The 22,116-nt window shown below is 44.2% G+C and overlaps 1 protein-coding gene and 1 pseudogene across 2 annotated transcripts in view; both read right to left on the reverse strand.

The window, feature by feature from the left end:
• The window catches only part of LOC126279611 (solute carrier organic anion transporter family member 74D-like), a 186,171-nt gene that overhangs the window by 68,860 nt on the left and 95,195 nt on the right, over positions 1-22,116 (reverse strand). For both annotated transcript variants that reach the window (XM_049979693.1, XM_049979692.1), the window contains exons 4-6: positions 21,225-21,473; positions 10,577-10,783; positions 65-205 (exon numbers count right to left, since the gene is read on the reverse strand). In XM_049979693.1, coding sequence (XP_049835650.1) covers positions 65-205; positions 10,577-10,783; positions 21,225-21,473 — 597 coding nt within the window. The remainder of the gene's footprint in view (positions 1-64; positions 206-10,576; positions 10,784-21,224; positions 21,474-22,116) is intronic.
• On the reverse strand, positions 18,928-19,045 carry LOC126288966 (5S ribosomal RNA; annotated as a pseudogene).

The following is a 22,116-nucleotide window of genomic DNA, read 5'->3' on the forward strand; positions in this document are numbered from 1 at the left end:
TCTGACTGCTCTCTGTGGATATCAGTGGCCAGCCTAATGGCTGGTACACGCCGCGGTAACTCACCGAGCCACCAGGCGCCGATCCAGCGCGGGTCGTTGCTGTCGATGACGGGCGTCAGCTCCGGGGCGACGTACTGGCGCAGCGCGTAGGACGCCAGCACGTAGCCGAGTGTGGGGCCCAGCATGCGCAGGCACTGCGACACCGCTGCAGGCAGCACACGCAGTTAATAATCTGATACTTTCTTGGCGCTACAGACGTAAACTGTATAGAACAAAAACAGTTCCTCATTCTAGTGAACACATAATGTCGCCAAACAAACCATTTCTTAGGTGGAGTAAGCACTGCTTTGATCATCTGTTACAAAACTGTTTCAATGATTGCCACTGAAATCTGAAGAATTCTTCGTGAGTTTACTCTTGTACACGGTGAACCAGATTGGCGACCCTGCCGGCCGGTGTGGCCGTGCGGTTCTAAGCGCTTCAGTTTGGAACCGCGTGACCGCTACGGTCGCAGGTTCGAATCCTGCCTTGGGCATGGATGTGTGTGATGTCCTTAGGTTAGTTAGGTTGAAGTAGTTCTAAGTTCTAGGGGACTGATGACCTCAGATGTTAAGTTCCATAGTGCTCAGAGCCATTTGAACCATTTTTGGCGTATATTTGGGACCGAGAATTTCTAAGGAGTGTAGAGAAGGTAACGGCAAGTTGAAGGTGAAAATCGCTTCGTGACGTGTGTATCGGCAGAGAACGCTGCGGGAACGATGGGGAATGCATTGGAGTTCAGTCCATGATGCAGTTTCAGTTTGCCTCATGTAATCAGAACGACCACTTCAAAAATCTTTAATGTATCTGAAAAATCACAAAATGGTGCAAATCTGTCTCGATCCATAGGTGTTCGTGGTATCAACGTTCGATACCACACTTGTTAGCGTTTGCAGATATCGACCCCAGTCCGTAATAGATATCGCTGGACCCGCGACTAGCCGCTAGCGCCGCTCCGCGGCTTGTGACAAGTGTCTAGCGAGCTCTCGTCCTCTCTTGCTCGGGACGTCAACTAGGAATGTAGCATAGCATTCAGCTGATAGGAAGCAATCTCCAACAAGGCACATAGTCAAGTATGGCATAAGTAATGCCTCTCTATATATGTTTGTATTTATATGTATGCAGCCTATGAAGAAGCCTCTAACACAAGTTAAGTAGAATAGATATTATTTTTTACCAATGACTACTAATTATTTCAGTCGTTGCAGATGCAGACTATGCAGCCAGCTCCTTACCGACTTCACAGCCAAACCTGCAATATATGCTTCTATTTAGCATTGGCCACCTGTCTTCATAACAGCTGACGACGAGACTCATACCATGTTTCATATCTTTTTAGCACCAAACAAACTCCATCACAGAAGCAATTATTGTACGAAATTATTCACGTAAGTACATTCTATTTCATAGCCTTGTTCTTCATGTAACTGAATGATTGTACACCATATTAATAACTAAAGCTGCGCGCGGGCGGACACATTTGTACTCCACTAAGTGCGTTAGAATTACTAATTTAGAGAAGTTTATTCTAGTTACTGCTTGCATCTACGTCTAGTTAACGTGCGTCCAGTGATAGTTGAGTAAACATCAGATTACGTTCGGAAACCTTTTAATGATTAATGCACTATAGGACAAAAGCATATTACTGCCTGTATGGAAGGAGAGGCACATTGCAGCCAGTCGCAGTTTCATTAGCTTTTATTGTGCTTGCAAATCTAGATTTCGGTTATAAATAGCCATCCTCAGTGAATTTTCGTTACAATTCAACAGACTCGCGGCAGTATATGTCACCGTATTTGCAATATAGATTTGCAAGCATAGTAAAAACTAATGGGATTGCGATTGACTGCTGTGTACCTCTTCTTCCACACAATCTACGGTCGCTGTGCACAACGATTCCTCATCGAATCAATTTAGTTACTGCTTATATGTTTATTTCTATAAGAAATAATGGATTATGTGTAATGTACCATAATGGTCAGGCTGTCAAACCTAGAACCCTATTAACACCCCGCTCCCTTTCGCTATTTTCTCTTCAGGGTGGCGACTTCCTTCCATCAAAATCGTATTTTCCACAGATGTCCTGGTTTTTCCAGGTTCAAATTCCAGATATCTCTGGACAAATTTCTATTTTATGTGAGAGGATGTTTTACTGTTCTAGTCTTCATGGCAACAAATACATTTTTTTGAGTAATGGTGCACCTATCAGTGATTACTTCGAGTTCAGGGAGGATTTCCAGTTTGATCAGTAAGTCTGCCTCCCCCCATGAACCATGGACCTTGCCGTTGGTGGGGAGGCTTGCGTGCCTCAGCGATACAGATAGCCGTACCGTAGGTGCAACCACAACGGAGGGGTATCTGTTGAGAGGCCAGACAAACGTGTGGTTCCTGAAGAGGGGCAGCAGCCTTTTCAGTAGTTGCAGGGGCAACAGTCTGGATGGTTGACTGATCTGGCCTTGCAACATTAACCAAAACGGCGTTGCTGTGCTGGTACTGCGAACGGCTGAAAGCAAGGGGAAACTACAGCCGTAATTTTTCCCGAGGGCATGCAGCTTTACTGTATGATTAAATGATGATGGCATCCTCTTGGGTAAAATATTCCGGAGGTAAAATAGTCCCTCATTCGGATCTCCGGGCGGGGACTACTCAGGAGGATGTCGTTATCAGGAGAAAGAAAACTGGCGTTCTACGGATCGGAGCGTGGAATGTCAGATCCCTTAATCGGGCAGGTAGGTTAGAAAATTTAAAAAGGGAAATGGATAGGTTAAAGTTAGATATAGTGGGAATTAGTGAAGTTCGGTGGCAGGAGGAACAAGACTTCTGGTCAGGTGATTACAGGGTTATAAACACAAAATCAAATATGGGTAATGCAGGAGTAGGTTTAATAATGAATAGGAAAATAGGAATGCGGGTAAGCTACTACAAACAGCATAGTGAACGCATTATTGTGGCCAAGATAGATACTAAGCCCACACCTACTACAGTAGTACAAGTTTATATGCCAACTAGCTCTGCAGATGACGAAGAAATTGAAGAAATGTACGATGAAATAAAAGAAATTATTCAGACAGTGAAGGGAGACGAAAATTTAACAGTAATGGGTGACTGGAATTCGAGTGTAGGAAAAGGGAGAGAAGGAAACATAGTAGGTGAATATGGATTGGGGCTAAGAAATGAAAGAGGAAGCCGCCTAGTAGAATTTTGTACAGAGCACAACTTAGTCATAGGTAACACTTGGTTTAAGAATCATGAAAGAAGGTTGTATACGTGGAAGAACCCTGGAGATACTAAAAGGTATCAGATAGATTATATAATGGTAAGACAGAGATTTAGGAACCAGGTTTTAAGTTGTAAGACATTTCCAGGGGCAGATGTGGACTCTGACCACAATCTATTGGTTATGACCTGTAGATTAAAACTGAAGAAACTGCAAAAATGTGGGAAATTAAGGAGATGGGACCTGGATAAACTGAAAGAACCAGAGGTTGTACAGAGTTTCAGGGAGAGCATAAGGGAACAATTGACAGGAATAGGGGAAAGAAATACAGTAGAAGAAGAATGGGTAGCTCTGAGGGATGAAGTAGTGAAGGCAGCAGAGGATAAAGTAGGTAAAAAGACGAGGGCTGCTAGAAATCCTTGGGTAACAGAAGAAATATTGAATTTAATTGATGAAAGGAGAAAATATAAAAATGCAGTAAATGAAGCAGGCAAAAAGGAATACAAACGTCTCAAAAATGAGATCGAGAGGAAGTGCAAAATGGCTAAACAGGGATGGCTAGAGGATAAATGTAAGGATGTTGAGGCTTATCTCACTAGGGGTAAGATAGATACTGCCTACAGGAAAATTAAAGAGACCTTTGGAGAGAAGAGAACCACGTGTATGAATATCAAGAGCTCAGATGGCAACCCAGTTCTAAGCAAAGAAGGGAAGGCAGAAAGGTGGAAGGAGTATATAGAAGGTTTATACAAGGGTGATGTACTTGAGGACAATATTATGGAAATGGAAGAGGATGTAGATGAAGACGAAATGGGTGATACGATATTGCGTGAAGAGTTTGACAGAGCACTGAAAGACCTGAGTCGGAACAAGGCCCCTGGAGTAGACAACATTCCATTAGAACTACTGACGGCCTTGGGAGAGCCAGTCATGACAAAACTCTACCAGATGGTGAGCAAGATGTATGAGACAGGCCAAATACCCTCAGACTTCAAGAAGAATATAATAATTCCAATCCCAAAGAAAGCAGGTGCTGACAGATGTGAAAATTACCGAACTATCAGTTTAATAAGTCACAGCTGCAAAATACTAACGCGAATTCTTTACAGACGAATGGAAAAACTGGTAGATGCGGACCTCGGGGAGGATCAGTTTGGATTCCGTCGAAATGTTGGAACACGTGAGGCAATACTGACCTTACGACTTATCTTAGAAGAAAGATTAAGAAAAGGCAAACCTACGTTTCTAGCATTTGTAGACTTAGAGAAAGCTTTTGACAATGTTGACTGGAATACTCTTTTTCAAATTCTAAAGGTGGCAGGGGTAAAATACAGGGAGCGAAAGGCTATTTACAATTTGTACAGAAACCAGATGGCAGTCATAAGAGTTGAGGGGCATGAAAGGGAAGCAGTGGTTGGGAAAGGAGTGAGACAGGGTTGTAGCCTCTCCCCGATGTTATTCAATCTGTATATTGAGCAAGCAGTAAAGGAAACAAAAGAAAAATTTGGAGTAGGTATTAAAATTCATGGAGACGAAGTAAAAACTTTGAGGTTCGCCGATGACATTGTAATTCTGTCAGAGACGGCAAAGGACTTGGAAGAGCAGTTGAACGGAATGGACAGTGTCTTGAAAGAAGGATATAAGATGAACATCAACAAAAGCAAAACGAGGATAATGGAATGTAGTCAAATTAAATCGGGTGATGCTGAGGGAATTAGATTAGGAAATGAGACACTTAAAGTAGTAAAGGAGTTTTGCTATTTAGGAAGTAAAATAACTGATGATGGTCGAAGTAGAGAGGATATAAAATGTAGACTGGCAATGGCAAGGAAAGCGTTTCTGAAGAAGAGACATTTGTTAACATCGAATATAGATTTAAGTGTCAGGAAGTCATTTCTGAAAATATTTGTTTGGAGTGTAGCCATGTATGGAAGTGAGACATGGGCGATAACTAGTTTGGACAAGAAGAGAATAGAAGCTTTCGAAATGTGGTGCTACAGAAGAATACTGAAGATAAGGTGGATAGATCACGTAACTAATGAGGAGGTATTGAATAGGATTGGGGAGAAGAGAAGTTTGTGGCACAACTTGACTAGAAGAAGGGATCGGTTGGTAGGACATGTTTTGAGGCATCAAGGGATCACAAATTTAGCATTGGAGGGCAGTGTGGAGGGTAAAAATCGTAGAGGGAGACCGAGAGATGAGTACACTAAGCAGATTCAGAAGGATGTAGGTTGTAGTAGGTACTGGGAGATGAAGAAGCTTGCACAGGATAGAGTAGCATGGAGAGCTGCATCAAACCAGTCTCAGGACTGAAGACCACAACAACAACAACAGTAAGTCTGCAATCTATAAGCCCCTGGAAATTCCTTCCTTACTGTCATCGGTCACCATTCTGTGCCAGGCCATGGTACTGTGCGACAACCTCAGGTATATCAGAAATCCTCGCAGTGACACACTTCGAACTTTTGTTCCTGAAATTTGTTAGCAACAGACTTTTATACCAACGATGCATCATGTTCCTAACGCGACGCTCTTCACACTCATCGTTGACTTACAACAACGCAACGCGGGGAAGCCTGCAACGTACTAGTTTGCACTGAAATTAGTAGGTAAGAACGGAAGTCTCAACACCCAGCGATTATAAAACACGCGTATTCAGGCATGATCCGTATTTAACATTTTTTTCTAAAATTTAAAAACGGCTTCATTTTTGTGCAAATGATGAATTCACAGCTACGACAAATTCTTGCAGCCACCTTAAAATCCGTGGCTCTTAACCCTTACATAATAGGAAATGTATCTGTGGCCTGCGAATCCACGCAGTACGACCAACATTCCTGATATGAGCTAGCGTGGTTAGCCGCGATCGAGCAACAAATATCACAATTTACAACATCCCTTTCTAGCTTTGCTTAATAGACTCCACCACCGTTTCTTTTCCGAAGCAGAATCTCAGAGCAGTCTGCAACAAAATGACTCAGAACACTACTTTCCATGAACCAACAGTTCACCTTTCCTACAGTCTCTCAGAATTCTTTGACATTTCCATAACTTTTCCAGTAAATTCATTTTGCTTGAGAATTCGCGATCTTCTAGGATTTTTCGAAACGTCGTCATGCAACTTTTGATTTTTTACACCATATTCAATCCGTATCGTTGAATAATAAGTAAAATTAACCACACAATTCAATTGTTTCGTGATTGGTAGTTACAGTTTAGAATTAATTATTTACTTTTTCTGAATAGATCTTACTGCATACACCAGCTCCCAGATTCCCATCTTAACACAGATGACGACTTAGGCACAGTATCTTTCCATGTCCGTCAACATATCAAAAAGAAGGAATGGAGGATTAACTGCGATTAGTCGACATTGTATCGTAGCCATCACACTCAGCATTTGTTACTGTATCAACGAAATAATTGAATTTTGAAAAAAAAATTAGATCGACAAAAATCTGTTTACCAAGCGACAGCAGGAGAAAACACGTGTATAAGTTAAGAAAATGTGCAAGCTTTCAGAGTGAGTGGACTCCTTTTCTGACAGATAGGCTGAAGGGGAAGGAAAAGGATCGGCGAGGTTTAGCAGATGGGAAGATATATGGAAAAGTCGCCCAGAACCCTGTGTCACGGGAGACGTACGGGTCAGGATGAGAAAAAAGACTGAGTGTTGGGGCTGCACCGGACGGGGTTTGAAAGCCTGAGAGTGTAAAGGTAGAAGACATAGTAACAAGCAAGACAGGGATTACTGACAAAACGTCCCGCAAAAGTTAACAAGAGCGGAAAGTTAAGTGCGTTATACGTAGAAGAGATGGGGACATGGAAAAACAGACAGGACAGAAAATAAACGACATAGATAAATATTTTATTTTCTGACCTGTCTATTTTTCCCCGATCCCCACCTATAGGTCTGATACGACATTATTAAAGACGAACTTCTTGCGTTCGGTTGAAGCAATTCACAGAAATCATGGATATTTTAAATAGTTGGGTGGAAATTTAAATCATTTTTCTCAGAATACGAGGATAGTTCTGTCCTTCCCCCTCTCCCTCCCGCTCTTCCGTCCCACCACGGTACGATATTAACACCGTGTAATTTTGGATGTATATACTGCACGAGCATTCGTATCTCGGTAAATCTGCTGTTAATGTATTTGGATTTACAACAAATCCATTGAAATCTTGCGTTGGAGTACCTTACCAAAGAACATAAAAAAGAGGGTTAAAGCGTCTCAACGACGACGGATCCACAGCTAAAATTTGACGAATATGGGGAAGGAAATCTACTGTATCCTTGGAAAAGAAATCATTCCACCATTATCCTAAAGTTTTTTGAGGAAGAGTGCACAGACCATAGATAAAATGAATAGTAAGGATTTTAAACTTGAATCACCCCTGAATACAATCCAGTGGTTTTACAAATGCATCACCTTTCTTGCAGTAGCTTATGGATGTTACCACATGCTGTGTAGAGTTAGAAATACCATATTTGCTTTAATAATACAGAAATCATGTCTTTCTGTTAACCGCGTAATTATAACCTTTCTGAGCTGCTAGCAAAAAATTGGTATTTAATGTTTGCCGTAATGTGATATGGCGAACTTGGCACCTATACGATCGCTAACACAACACAGCATAACCATTAATATCAAGGCTAAAATCTGTAGAATCATGGTTAACTAAGGTCCCAAATGTCTTCATTGAATTACACTCCTGGAAATGGAAAAAAGAACACATTGACACCGGTGTGTCAGACCCACCATACTTGCTCCGGACACTGCGAGAGGGCTGTACAAGCAATGATCACACGCACGGCACAGCGGACACACCAGGAACCGCGGTGTTGGCCGTCGAATGGCACTAGCTGCGCAGCATTTGTGCACCGCCGCCATCAGTGTCAGCCAGTTTGCCGTGGCATACGGAGCTCCATCGCAGTCTTTAACACTGGTAGCATGCCGCGACAGCGTGGACGTGAACCGTATGTGCAGTTGACGGACTTTGAGCGAGGGCGTATAGTGGGCATGCGGGAGGCCGAATTGCTCAACACGTGGGGCGTGAGGTCTCCACAGTACATCGATGTTGTCGCCAGTGGTCGGCGGAAGGTGCACGTGCCCGTCGACCTGGGACCGGACCGCAGCGACGCACGGATGCACGCCAAGACCGTAGGATCCTACGCAGTGCCGTAGGGGAACGCACCGCCACTTCCCAAAAAATTAGGGACACTGTTGATGCTGGAGTATCGGCGAGGACCATTCGCAACCGTCTCCATGAAGTTGGGCTACGGTCCCGCACACCGTTAGGCCGTCTTCCACTCACGCCTCAACATCGTGCAGCCCGCCTCCAGTGGTGTCGCGACAGGCGTGAATGGAGGGACGAATGGAGACGTGTCGTCTTCATCGATGAGAGTCGCTTCTGCCTTGGTGCCAATGACGGTCGTATGCGTGTTTGGCGCCGTTCAGGTGAGCGCCACAATCAGGACTGCATACGACCGAGGCACACAGGGCCAACACCCGGCATCATGGTGTGGGGAGCGATCTCCTACACTGGCCGTACACCTCTGGTGATCGTCGAGGGGACACTGAATAGTGCACGGTACATCCAAACCGTCATCGAACCCATCGTTCTACCATTCCTAGACCGGCAAGGGAACTTGCTGTTCCAACAGGACAATGCACGTCCGCATGTATCCTGTGCCACCCAACGTGCTCTAGAAGGTGTAAGTCAACTACCATGGCCAGCAAGATCTCCGGATCTGTCCCCCATTGAGCATGTTTGGGACTGGATGAAGCGTCGTCTCACGCGGTCTGCACGTCCAGCACGAACGCTGGTCCAACTGAGGTGCCAGGTGGAAATGGCATGACAAGCCGTTCCACAGGACTACATCCAGCATCTCTACGATCGTCTCCATCTGAGAATAGCAGCCTGCATTGCTGCGAAAGGTGGATATACACTGTACTAGTGCCGACATTGTGCATGCTCTGTTGCCTGTGTCTATGTGCCTGTGGTTCTGTCAGTGTGATCATGTGATGTATCTGACCCCAGGAATGTGTCAATAAAGTTTCCCCTTCCTGGGACAATGAATGCACGGTGTTCTTATTTCAATTTCGAGGAGTGTATAAACTCAGAGTTGATTGAAATCTTCCGAACTGTATTGTTTTTGTATCCCATTGCGAGCTAAAACCCTACCGATTTTAATAGGTACCTCTGTCAAAATACTTGATTCATAAAGAGGAGTAGCGAAGCTCAAAGTTGAGTCTGTCCAGATTTGGGTGTTACTGGACATTCCCTAAACTACGAGGGCTATTCGGAAAGTTCGGTCTGATCGGTCGTGAAATGGGAACCACTGTGAAAGTCAAAAATGTTTTATTTGCAGAAGTTAGCTACACTTTCCAACTACTTCTCTACATAGTCACCACTCCGACTTAGGTATCTGTCGTATCGTTGTACCGACTTCCCAATACCCTCATCATAGAAGGCTGCCGCCTATACTTTCTACCAATTCACAGATAAGACTAAGAGGAAGTTAGCCATGGGCTGTATTGTGGATGATCAAACACTTCCCATCGAAAATGCTGCAGGAACACCTCCATTGCCCCTGCAGGATTTGGCCAAGAACTGTCATGAAGAAGGAAACGCTCGACAGTTATGTTATGCGAGCTGAATGCACCAGGCGAAATCTCTCACCATGTGCTCATACTTGATGAGGGCGCTGTTTCGGATTTATCATTAGGTTGTTACTGTGCGTAAAAAGGGCGACGTGGAGCGACCGATGGGCCTACTAGAGACACTACCTAACACATTTGTGCAAAGCTTCATCGGATTTTCACTGTGGTTTCCATTTCACACTGATAGGACCTTACTTTCCGAATAGTCCTGGTATTACTGGGAAATGGACATGTTTATTTAATTAACATGGCCACAGTCAGTTCCTTTTCTCATTGCATCCAACCTGAGCTGTAGCAGAGTCGGTGAAGGAATATCCCACGTACCTGAGAGCTCTGTTGCGAGCTTTCAACTGTGAAGGGGAAACGGCTGCAGACGAGAACAATAGCCGCCTATAGAGCTGCAGAAATACTGATATGTTGCCGTGGAGACGTATACAAAATATCGTTATATGACTGGTCGAGGTGGTCGCGCGAAGCAGCCCCACCAACCAATCTACCACTGCCAAGGGTCCTTCGTTTTCCATCTTTACCATGATGCTCCCTGACTTCTGACATACCATGTTGACACCGGATTAGAGACTCCCTGAATTAGGAGAGATTGTTCACTGGCCTAGGCAAAGGACACGAGAAGTGGCAGGCTGCGTTTCCTTACCGAGGAGTATGGGCGACTGGCTCCTGCGCGCGTTGTCGTCCATGTAGGCGATACCCAGCGTGTAGTAGAGGGAGTTGCCGACGCCGGTGAGAGCGTTGGCCAGGAACAAGATGGCGGCCGGCGCCAGCGACGCCGCGCCTCCGCGCTTCCCACAGGACTCCGCGTCGCTGCCCTCGCCCACCGCACCGCAGAGGCTCGTCTTCGTAGCTGCAATGACGCCTACTCTCTTATCTCAATCGCACGGAAAATGTGCAAATAACGAACTACCGAATTGTTACCTAAAATAATATTTTAGTAAGGTTAGGAGATGCCATTGCAATTCTGTCAGAGATGGCAAAGGAATGTAAAATCAGTTGAACGGAATGTAGAGTAAGGTACAGTAATTTGACAGTATTTTCGAAGAGACGTATTGTTTTATTAGAGAAAAATAACAAAAAACGTTTCAATTAAATATATTAAGTAACTGCTTACATGAGACCCATTTTATAAACGTATTACACTGCTCATAATCGCAGCCTTGAAGCATACACACGAATGTAATTTTGCAATACGTAAGGTCATTCGGCAGTAGCGTTAAGGTAACTTAACAACACAAAGTTTCATTTATCCTACTGCACCAGTCCTCATCTTCAGAGCTTGAATGTTCATAACAACTGTCACACAAGTAAACAGCTTCCTTGGTCGTACTTTTTTATTTTTTTTATTTCTTCTTCAGCTGTCATGGTGAGGTGCGAAGGAAAAAGACCACTGTGTCCATCATGCACTTGTTTTCTCTCCATGTCAGTTACCTGTGTGAAATACTTGCCTCCAGCAATGTTTGCTAGAAACGTCTTGTATAAAAGTGTAGCACTGATGTAGGAGCATCGTTTATAGTCGTCCAAATGAGCAACACAAGATTGTCGAAACGCTAAGCATTTACTTCCTAAGCCTCCTGTCATCACATATTTCACAAAATAAATAAACCAAATCATTTACATATCAACATAGCCCTCATAGCACCTATTGTGTATAAATAAAATTTACATTGTTTGCTTATTGTAAATGTAAACTTAATTCGCTGCTATGAACAAAACAACCACTCCGCTCCTGCATCAAATGTGCCACACAACAGTAACTTCATTTCTCAGCGCATACTTTTGACCGTGGGAGAGCGCAGCTGTAGTGCTACTCGAGAATACATTGTAATGCCGTTTGTCGGCAAAACCAGGAAACACTACACTGAATGGGATTATCGCAGCATGCTTTTAACAAAAAATGTTCAAATGTTTGTGACATCTTATGGGACTTAACTGCTAAGGTCATCAGTCCCTAAGCTTACACACTACTTAACCTAAATTATCCTAAGGGCAAACACACACACACCCATGCCCGAGGGAGGACTCTAACCTCAGCCGGGACCAGCCGCACAGTCCATGACTGCAGCGCTTGAGATCGCTTGGCTAATCCCGCGCTGCTTTTAAAAAAATACAGCTAAATTACCTATACCACCAAATTACCTTACCTTACCTTATTACGTTTCGAAAAGAGGTTATAACATGAATATCAACATAAGTAATAGAAGGGCGTTGGAATGATGTCCAATGAAACCAGGCTATGCTGACTGAATTAGATTAGACAATGAGACACGAAATGTAGTAGACGAGTTCTATTTCGGCAGAAAAATATTTGACGATGACCGAAGAGTCAGGATATAAAAAGCACACTGCAATAGCGAGAAAAGCGTCCCTAAAAATGACAAATTTTTTAACGCCTAATAGACATTTGACTACTAATAACTCTTTTTACATCGTGATTGTTTGGAGGATAAATTAAAATGTGGTGCTACAAAAGAATGCTGAAAATCAAGTGGATAGATCGAGTTATTAATGAGGAGCCACTGAATCCAACTGTGGAAAAATGAATTTATGACACAACTTCACTAAAGAAAAAAGGACCAGTTGATGGGGTGCATCGTGAGCCATCAAAGAATAGTCAATTTCATAAGGGCAGGAAATTTTAGGACTAAAGATGACAACAACAGCAATGCTAGTTAACAATTCATGTATTTCCTTTTATTTTAGAGCAATGAAAAATTTCAAAGAAGAGCAGTTCGTTTCGTAACCTCGCGGAATAGGAAACAGAGTGTCATAGATATGATTTGCGAGTTGGGGAGGTAGTCACGAAGACAAAGGCGTTTTCCGTTGCGGCGAGATATTTTCACGAAATTTCAATCACTCTCTTTTTCCTCGTGAAAAAAATATTTTGTTGACGCCCACCTACAAGGGAGAAATGATCATCGTAACGAAACAAGATAAATAGGAGCTCTCAAGGAAATAATTAAGTGTTCGTTTCTCCTCAGCACTGTGCGAGACCGAAACGGCAGAGTCCGCAGGTTGTTCGACGAACCCTTTCCCAGGTACTTAAGTGTAGACTGTAGAGTAGTCACGCAGATGTAGATTTAGATACGTGATGGTAAGTTATTCAGTTTCTCTTACTTGACGTACTTGGTAAGATGCACTTGGCGCCTAACCAATAGTTCGAACTAATGTTTCGCGATTAATTTCTATTCGTTGAAACACTGGGGAACTAAAGTTAATTATATCCGTATTCACTATACTATGGAAGGCTATACACAGCGTACTCTACGCAATTAGTGACTACTTGTTGGCTGAGTTCATTCTTATCTGATGGAGGATCATTTGCAAAAGTGGCACATGCTATCTCTTCATGATACACTGCACAGGTGGTTCATATTTGATGCAATACAGCGGTGAAATGGCGGGTTCTCGGGAGCTGTATGACAATATTTCTCCTCCCGTTGCCTGCTAGTACTGACAATGAAAATTTCCTCATCCAACTGGATTTACACCAGATACCAACGTGTTGAGCACTTTATCGATACTGTGTGACAGTGATCCCAGACTGAACACAAGAACTAAAGGTTCACTTTGAAACATCAGGTGCCCGGCTCCATTCACCACCCACAAAAGTTGTAAGTGCTAAACAGCGTACGTTTCTTCAGGATTCAACAGCTTACCACGCCTCCAGGCGAACAGGGAATATCAGAAGTTTATGCATAAAACTTTTCCACCATACTATTTTCGTGTTGTACGTCATTCGAGGCCCTGGCACGAACGTGTTATAGTAGTTTACGAATTTGCCACAAGAGACCAGCTGTGTGGAGAATACACTTGATGTGGCAGGCAATGATAAGAGATATTGGGTATATTTTAAGGTACATACCTTAAACTATGTAGGGGACGTTGAGACAAATCAACGAGCGTAGTTTAAGTTCATACTTCTACTTAGAGCTGCCATGTGGATGCCTCTAACGCTTCACACGATGAGATACTAAAAAATTGCACAGCGAAGCCGCTGCCCGGGGATCAGTGTGTTGCTGATGTCATAAGCTTTAAGATATTCAACATGAGCTCTTGTGGAACAACTGGTAGGATACTTGGTTACTCTCTGCTGTAGATTGCTTCCTAAGACAATATGCGTTTCACAGTCACTGATTATTCATGTCATAATTTTTTAAAATCCTATTCCAGAAATCAAAGACATTTATCATGAGGGGGCTGGGGTTAAGTTGAATGGGTATAGTTGTCGGACCTGTCATCTGATGAGTGTTGCTTATTACAAAGCAGTTACAGTCGCTAGTGGGTTCACAGAAAGTGAGATCCAACTTTATGATTGTCTTGTGATTAAAGAGCATTATTTTGCTGCGCTGAAAAACTCAGACTGTGTTCTTGTTACGGCCTTATTGAAACTGAAAATGCTCCTGCTCGATCTACAGCTCCTAAGATCCAGTCCACGTAAACTTTAATTGATCTTCGACTGCATCAGGCAGAGAAAACTTAAGAAGGAAGACCTTGAACAAATAGTGCTCCACCAAGCCAAAGCAGTGTTGTTGTTATATTTCAAACCTTTGTTTAAAGATAGTTCATATGTGTAAAGTAGGGAAGGACACAATACCCAAAAAACAAGTGTATTTTGAAGCTCATCTATGAAATTGATGTCGATGACAAGGATGCACACGGAATGGGACAAAAATGTTTGAAGCGACGAAGAAAAATATTGAAAGATAGTGTAATGTAGTGTTCTGCGTCCCAAGACAGTCTGGTGACGGGCCACTGCCTAGAGAGTTGTAACAGCATATATGATGACACCAGAAACGCTGAGAGCTTAATGGAGGATTTGTTTGCGAGTTTTGTAAGTAATAAACACTTATTTTGAGTTGTTCATTATTTGGTTTAATATCTCTAGCAGCAGCCATGTTTGCAGACAAAATTACTGAAGATAAAGTCTGTCTGTTAAGCAAACAATTGTTTTTGTTATAAACTCCAACGTGTTTCAGCATTTTAGAGCCATGCTGTATTCTTTATTCAGTTCTGTAAAATGCAACAATGTTTTAAGTGATAATTATTCTAATAAAAATTAGACCTAAAAACAGTTTTTTTCTGTTGTTGTCATTCTTCTTTTACATTCTTGTTTTGTGTAGGAAACTCTGCGAATTAATGAATACTAGTAACCTGTCATCTGCAATTTAATGATGTTAGTGCATGTTTGGTTGGTGAGTTAATGTATCATTTTATTTCTAAACGTAATTCTGTTGAGCGAAAATGTTTCGCAGATGTATTTGCCGATTACTTACTGTTAGCTTTCAAAAATTCTTTGTCATCTGGACTCTCAGCTGTTGCTCAGATGCACACATTATCACTACATATATTTTGCGGAATTTCATTCGAAAATAACTCTTAGCCACTTCAAAAGACACAGAATTAATGTTACCGCTGTGAGTCCAGTCCTTATCGATGTTCACCTGTTCCCATATAAGTTTGCACGCGGCTGTGGCTCGTGGCTGTGTGTGTGTTTTCCCATATCTGATAAGGGTACAGATACCGACCCTGTCTTGGCGTGTCGAATCTAGCTTTACGTTTCTTTGCATCGCTCACGGGGATGCCCCATTGTTCCAAAAGGGACAGACTGACGCCTGGAGATCGTTTGGCGCGAAGTGAGTCAGTCACGCGAGAGCCATTACACGAGTAGGTCGCGTATGTATGTGAGAAAAACGAATGTGGTTAAATTAATAATTCTGAAGCACAGGATTAATTTTGTCTTGGAAAACTGTTGCATAATTAAAAAAGAATCAGCAGTGGTGAACACTGTGGGATCACGTATCAAAACCACCCTACTAGCGTCTCAAAGTTGGCAACGGAATTGCAAGTTTCCGTCAGACTCCGACAGCAGTTGTGTGGGATCCGGCGGACCCAATGGTGCACGCCCGCTGAGCCACACCTGCAGCGTCTCCACATGACAAGTGGCGTCTGCCACCGCGATATAGGGTGGCTGCTGGCAGCCACACAGCCCTCTCACACTTGGAGCCTCTTTGCTATGTGACGCTACACAGATGGTTCTGACTCTATCGTTTGTGCATTAGTTCAGGGAGCCCCCACCCTTGTTGCTAATGTATCAGCTGGACCCTGTTTTTTGCTGTATTATTTTTAATATGCCTTCATACACCTGCTGAAATACAGTTTAAGTAGATCTTCTGTTTGTTGTGTTAACTTTTGTGCTGATCATTTCTGCCCCTGTCCAGCTTTCCCATGATCACAGTTCCCACACCGCTCTCCACCACTCTGCAGCCAGTCTCCTCTTACGATTTTGTAGAAGTCATACAAAATAAACTTAAATGACTAACTTTAAAGTCTGGATTGATAGCCCGCGTCATATTTCCTTCTAAAATAATAGACTTTTCGACCTCTCTGCTTCTTCGGGATGCTTCGGTGTCCACTATTGCTAGAACAACAGCGAACACCGAAACATCCTGAAGAAGACCGCAGCAGAGAGGTCGAAACGTCGATTATTTTAGAAGGAAATATGACGCTGCCTAACAATCCAGATTTTAACTTTACTGACAAAGGTGACGAATGCCTGCACACTTACATAAAACTTAAATGAGCTCGTGACAAATGAGTGACCGTAAGTGTTAGTGCGATCAGGACAAATAGGGACGTGATATTTCAATTTCAAGTGAAATAAATTAACTGAGTCACACAAAAGTGTTTACATATTGCAATCTTTTCACTATCATTAGAAAATTTTGGAAGGGACTGAGCTGTAGAACAGCATAGAAGAGTAGGTAGGGCGTGTGTTCTAGGATTACGGTCAGAACTTTATCGGCACATGTACCTTGGGAGTAAGTTTTTCCCACAAAACTGGCTACGTTTGAATAACTGATGCCTCATTTTTCAACGAGACAGACCACAGCAAGTAATACTGAAGTATAAATCGATAAATAGTATCGAGGGATGGATTACAAGGTGCCCACGAATATCTAGTGCGCAAGTTGGTTAGAAAGTGCATACACATCTTGAAACATGCAACACAGCAAGTGCGTGGTGATCGACAAAGAACTGCGGTTGGCTGGCGAGTGGGAACCAGCACTTGAATTGACACAGGTCAATCACGAAGTTATTTTAATGAAAATGTATGTGTAACATTGTTATATTGCAGTGTATGCTTGTGAAATGAGGTTTGACCATGAACGATTTTGATTCTTACAGTTTTCAACGTGGCTGTTACTCAGCAGTCGTATACTACACTCATGCTCATAAATTATGGATAATTGCAGAATGTGATGCCACAAAACGTGGCACTATACAAAACTGGCTCTAATAGTATAGGCACATATGGAACACACACGATACAGATCTGTAAGTTCACGGTATTAGTGATAAGTTGAGAAAACCGTCCCGAAACACATGTACTACAAAACTCCACTGTTTCCTGCGCATCTGCCCCAACGTCAAAATGGAATATGATCACCATGTACACGTACACAGGCCGCACAACGGGTTGGCATACTCTGGATAAGGTGGTAGAGCAGCTGCTGGAGTATAGCCTCCCATTCTTGCACCAGTGCCTGTCAGAGCTCCTGAAGTGTCCTAGGGGTTTGAAATGTGCAGCGATACGTCGACCGAGAGCCTCCCAGACGTGTTCAATGGGGTTTAGGTGTGGGGAACAGGCACGCCACTCCATTCGCCTGATATCTTCTGTTTCAAGGTACTGCTCCACAATGGCAGCTCCTCCATCAGGAGGAAGGTGGGACCCAAGGCACCCATGAAAAGACGGACATACTGGTGCGAAATGACGTCCCGATACACCTGACCTAATACAGTTCCTCTGTCAAAGACATGCAGGGGTGTACGTGCACCGATCATAATTCCACCCCATACCATCAAACCGCGACCAACATGCAGGTCCCTTTCAAGTACATTAAGGGGTTGGTATCTGGTTCCTGATCTCTGTTCAGACCTTATATGGACTCGTCCATGAACATAATGTGGGACCACTTTGGCAATGAGCATGTAGTGTGTTCTTGACAACAGGCTTTAGGGGCTCTCCTGTGACCAGGGGTCAGTGGAATGCACCTTGCAGGTCTCTGGGCGAATAAACCACGTATGTTCAGTCGTCTGTAGACTGTGTGTCTGGAGACAACTGTTCCATTGGCTGCGGTAAGGTCCCGAGCAAAGCTACTTGCAGTACTCCGTGGCCGTCTGCGGGCACTGATGGTGAGATATCGGTGTTTTTGTGGTGTTGTAGACTGTGGATTTCCAGTACTGTAGCTCCTGGACACGTTTCCTGTCTGCTGAAATCGTTGCCATATTCTTGAGATCACACTTTGTGGCACAGGGAGCGCACGTGGTACGACCTGCTGTGTTTGACCAGCCTCCAGTCATCTTAGTATTCTAGCCCTCATAACGTCATCAATATGTGGTCTTTGAGGCGTTTACAACACACAGTCACGTCTGCATCGTACTCTGACATGCACCCACAGACCGCAGGTCAAATGCACCGCATTGTCATCCCCTGAGGTGATTCAAACCCGCAAACCGCCCACCAGAGCGTTGTTTCACCATGTATCAGCATCACCCTTAATTATGGGCATGAGTGTAGTTTCAACATAGGATTATACTGACAACCAGTTGCACGTAACTGATAGGTACATTGACCTAGGTTTCGACACATGTTACGAGTGTCTTCAGAATGAAATTTTGATAAATGGTAAAATTAAATTGCTGAAAACCAATGTTGTTAATTTAGAGCAGCTGATGTTCCCAGCTAGGCAGACGCGGCAAAGGCTAGAACGTTTTATTTCACTTCGTCCGAACAGGCCTTAGAAGGCCCACCGGTTCCGACCGGCCGCCGTGTCATCCTCTTAGCTCAGAGGCCTCACTGCGTGCAGATACAGAGGTCTATGTGGTCAGCACACTGTTCTCCCGGCCGTTGTCGGTTTTCGTGACCGGAGCCGCCGCTTCTCAGTCAAGAATCTCCTCAGTTTGCCTCACAACGGCTGAGTGAACCCCGTTTGCCAACACCGCTCGGCAGACCGGACGGTCACCCATCCAAGTGCTGGCCCAGCCCGACAGTGCTTAACTTCGATGATCTGACGGGAACCGGTGTTACCACTGCGGCAAGGTCGTTGGCTGACATTAGCATAGCTGCTTTAAATTCTGAACATTGCTTTTTAGCAATGTATTTTTACGATTTAGCAAAATTTCATTCTTATGAAGACACCCCTAATAGGTGTCGAAACGTAGGTCAATGTACAACCAGTTGACTGTATAACCCTCTACTGAGTACCTGACGGCTCAACACAAAAGTTTTGTCTCAAGTACAGATAGTGTTGAGGATCAGTGGACAAAGTCAAAACCATCGTACAATATGCGTTAGATGAGTATGTGCCAAGCAAGATCGTAAGAGATGGAAAAGAGCCACCATGGTACAACAACCGAGTTAGAAAACTGCTGCGGAGGCAAAGGGAACTTCACAGCAAACATAAACATAGCCAAAGCCTTGCAGACAAACAAAAATTACGCGAAGCGAAATGTAGTGTGAGGAGGGCTATGCGAGAGGCTTTCAATGAATTCGAAAGTAAAGTTCTATGTACTGACTTGGAAGAAAATCCTAAGAAATTTTGGTCCTATGTCAAAGCGGTAGGTGGATCAAAACAAAATGCCCAGACACTCTGTGACCAAAATGGTACTGAAACAGAGGATGACAGACTAAAGGCAGAAATACTAAATGTCTTCCAAAGCTGTTTCACAGAGGAAGACTGCACTGTGCTTCCTTCTCTAGATTGTCGCACAGTTGACAAAATGGTAGATATCGAAATAGACGACAGAGGGATAGAGAAACAATTAAAATCGCTCAAAAGAGGAAAGGCCGCTGGTCCTGATGGGATATCAGTGCGATTTTACACAGAGTACGCGAAGGAACTTGCCCCCCCTTCTTGCAGCGGTGTACCGTAGGTCTCTAGAAGAGCGAAGCGTTCCAAAGGATTGGAAAAGGGCACAGGTCATCCCCGTTTTCAAGAAGGGACGTCGAACAGATGTGCAGAACTATAGACCTATATCTCTAACGTCGATCAGTTGTAGAATTTTGGAACACGGATTATGTTCGAGTATAATGTCTTTTCTGGATACTAGAAATCTACTCTGTAGGAATCAGCATGGGTTTCGAAAAAGACGGTCGTGTGAAACCCAGCTCGCGCTATTCGTCCACGAGACTCAGAGGGCCTTAGAAACGGGTTCACAGGTAGATGCCGTGTTTCTTGACTTCCGCAAGGCGTTTGACACAGTTCCCCACAGTCGTTTAATGAACAAAGTAAGAGCATACCGACTATCAGATCAATTGTGTGATTGGATTGAGGAGTTCCTAGATAACAGAACGCAGCATGTCATTCTGAATGGAGAGAAGTCTTCCGAAGTAAGAGTGATTTCAGGTGTGCCGCAGGGGAGTGTCATAGGACCGTTGCTATTCAGAATATACATAAATGACCTGGTGGATGACATCGGAAGATCACTGAGGCTTTTTGCAGATGATGCTGTGGTGTATCGAGAGGTTGCAACAATGGAAAATTGTACTGAAATGCAGGAGGATCTGCAGCGAATTGACGCATGGTGCACGGAATGGCAATTGAATCTCAATGTAGACAAGTGTAATGTGATGCGAATACATAGAAAGATAGGTCCCTTATCATTTAGCTACAAAGTAGCAGGTCAGCAACTGGAAGCAGTTAATTCCATAAATTATCTGGGTTACGCATTAGGAGTGATTTAAAATGGAATGATCATATAAAGTTGATCGTCGGTAAAGCAGATGCCAGACTGAGATTCATTGGAAGAATCCTAAGGAAATGCAATCCGACAACAAAGGAAGTAGGTTACAGTACGCTTGTTCGCCCACTGCTTGAATACTGCTCAGCAGTGTGGGATCAGCACCAGATAGGGTTGATAGAAGAGATAGAGAAGATCCAACGGAGAGCAGCGCGCTTCGTTACAGGATCATTTAGTTATCGTGAAGGCGTTACGGAGATGATAGATAAACTCCAGTGGAAGACTCTGCAGGAGAGACGCTCAGTAGCTGAAGAGACCATGAGGATAAAATCAGAGAGATTAGAGCCCACACAGAAGCATGCCGACAATCCTTCTTTCCACGTACAATACGAGACTGGAATAGAAGGGAGAACCGATAGAGGTACTCAGGGTACCCTCCGCCACACACCGTCAGGTGGCTTGCGGAGTATGGATGTAGATGTAGATGGTTCTGTACGGCTGATGTGAGCACGAGCCTGTCAGCGCGACAGCTGGGCGCGGCGACTCACCGGCGGTGGTGCCCCCTCCGGAGTGCAGCGCGGTGGCGACGACGTCTGGCGAGCCATGCTCTACGGTGAGCCGCAGCGCGTCGTGTCCGGGCCCGTAGAGCGCGTGCGGCAGCAGCCGCAGCAGGCAGGAGAGCGCCACCAGTAGCGTGCCGGCCGCCACCCAGCGCGGCCGGTGCCCGCGGCTGCCCAGGTAGCTCAGCGCCAGCACCGACACCGTCGAGGCCATCTCGGACGCGCCGTAGATCAGACCTGCCGGCAGCCCGAGCGCTCAGCCTCCTCCGTCCGTGGCTTCTGGCGAGTAACGTATGGGTTACGTAAAGACACAATGTCACGCACGTGGGTTTTTCCTCTTGGCTATTGCAATTGCCACAGCCGATTTTCGCTATTTGGAGAAGGGAGCTTTCTGTAGCTCGGAGATAGCGACGGTTTTAAAAGTATATATTAGTGTAACATTTTTTCTCAGAGTGATATAAAGTGACGCAATACTGCCTTCTGGGTGCTAGGGCGAATGACTTCACATCTTTGTTGTACGAGCCAAAGACATAGGTGACTGAGTGTCCCTGTGAATGGACACGAACCCTGTCATTGGTAGAAAACTTCAGACGGCAAATGATGACAGCCAAAACACTTGCAGGATAAAGATTTATTAAAATTATTGACCAGGCTTTCGGTATATATATCAGAAGTAAAATATCGCGGCGGTGCGCCGATTCCGCTCGCGCCTGATTGACCCGACCGGCGCCGAGGATGCAGAGAAGCCGGTGGTCCAGCGGAAAAAAGATCCGGACGAGACATGAACGCGATTTGGCGTATCCTTGGACTCTCGTCTTGCGTGGAAACCCCACATGAACGAGGTCCACAGGAAGATCTGTGCCAGAATGTCCATCCTGTA

Source organism: Schistocerca gregaria, chromosome 1, assembly GCF_023897955.1.
Source record: "Schistocerca gregaria isolate iqSchGreg1 chromosome 1, iqSchGreg1.2, whole genome shotgun sequence".
Taxonomy (NCBI): Eukaryota; Metazoa; Arthropoda; class Insecta; order Orthoptera; family Acrididae; genus Schistocerca; species Schistocerca gregaria.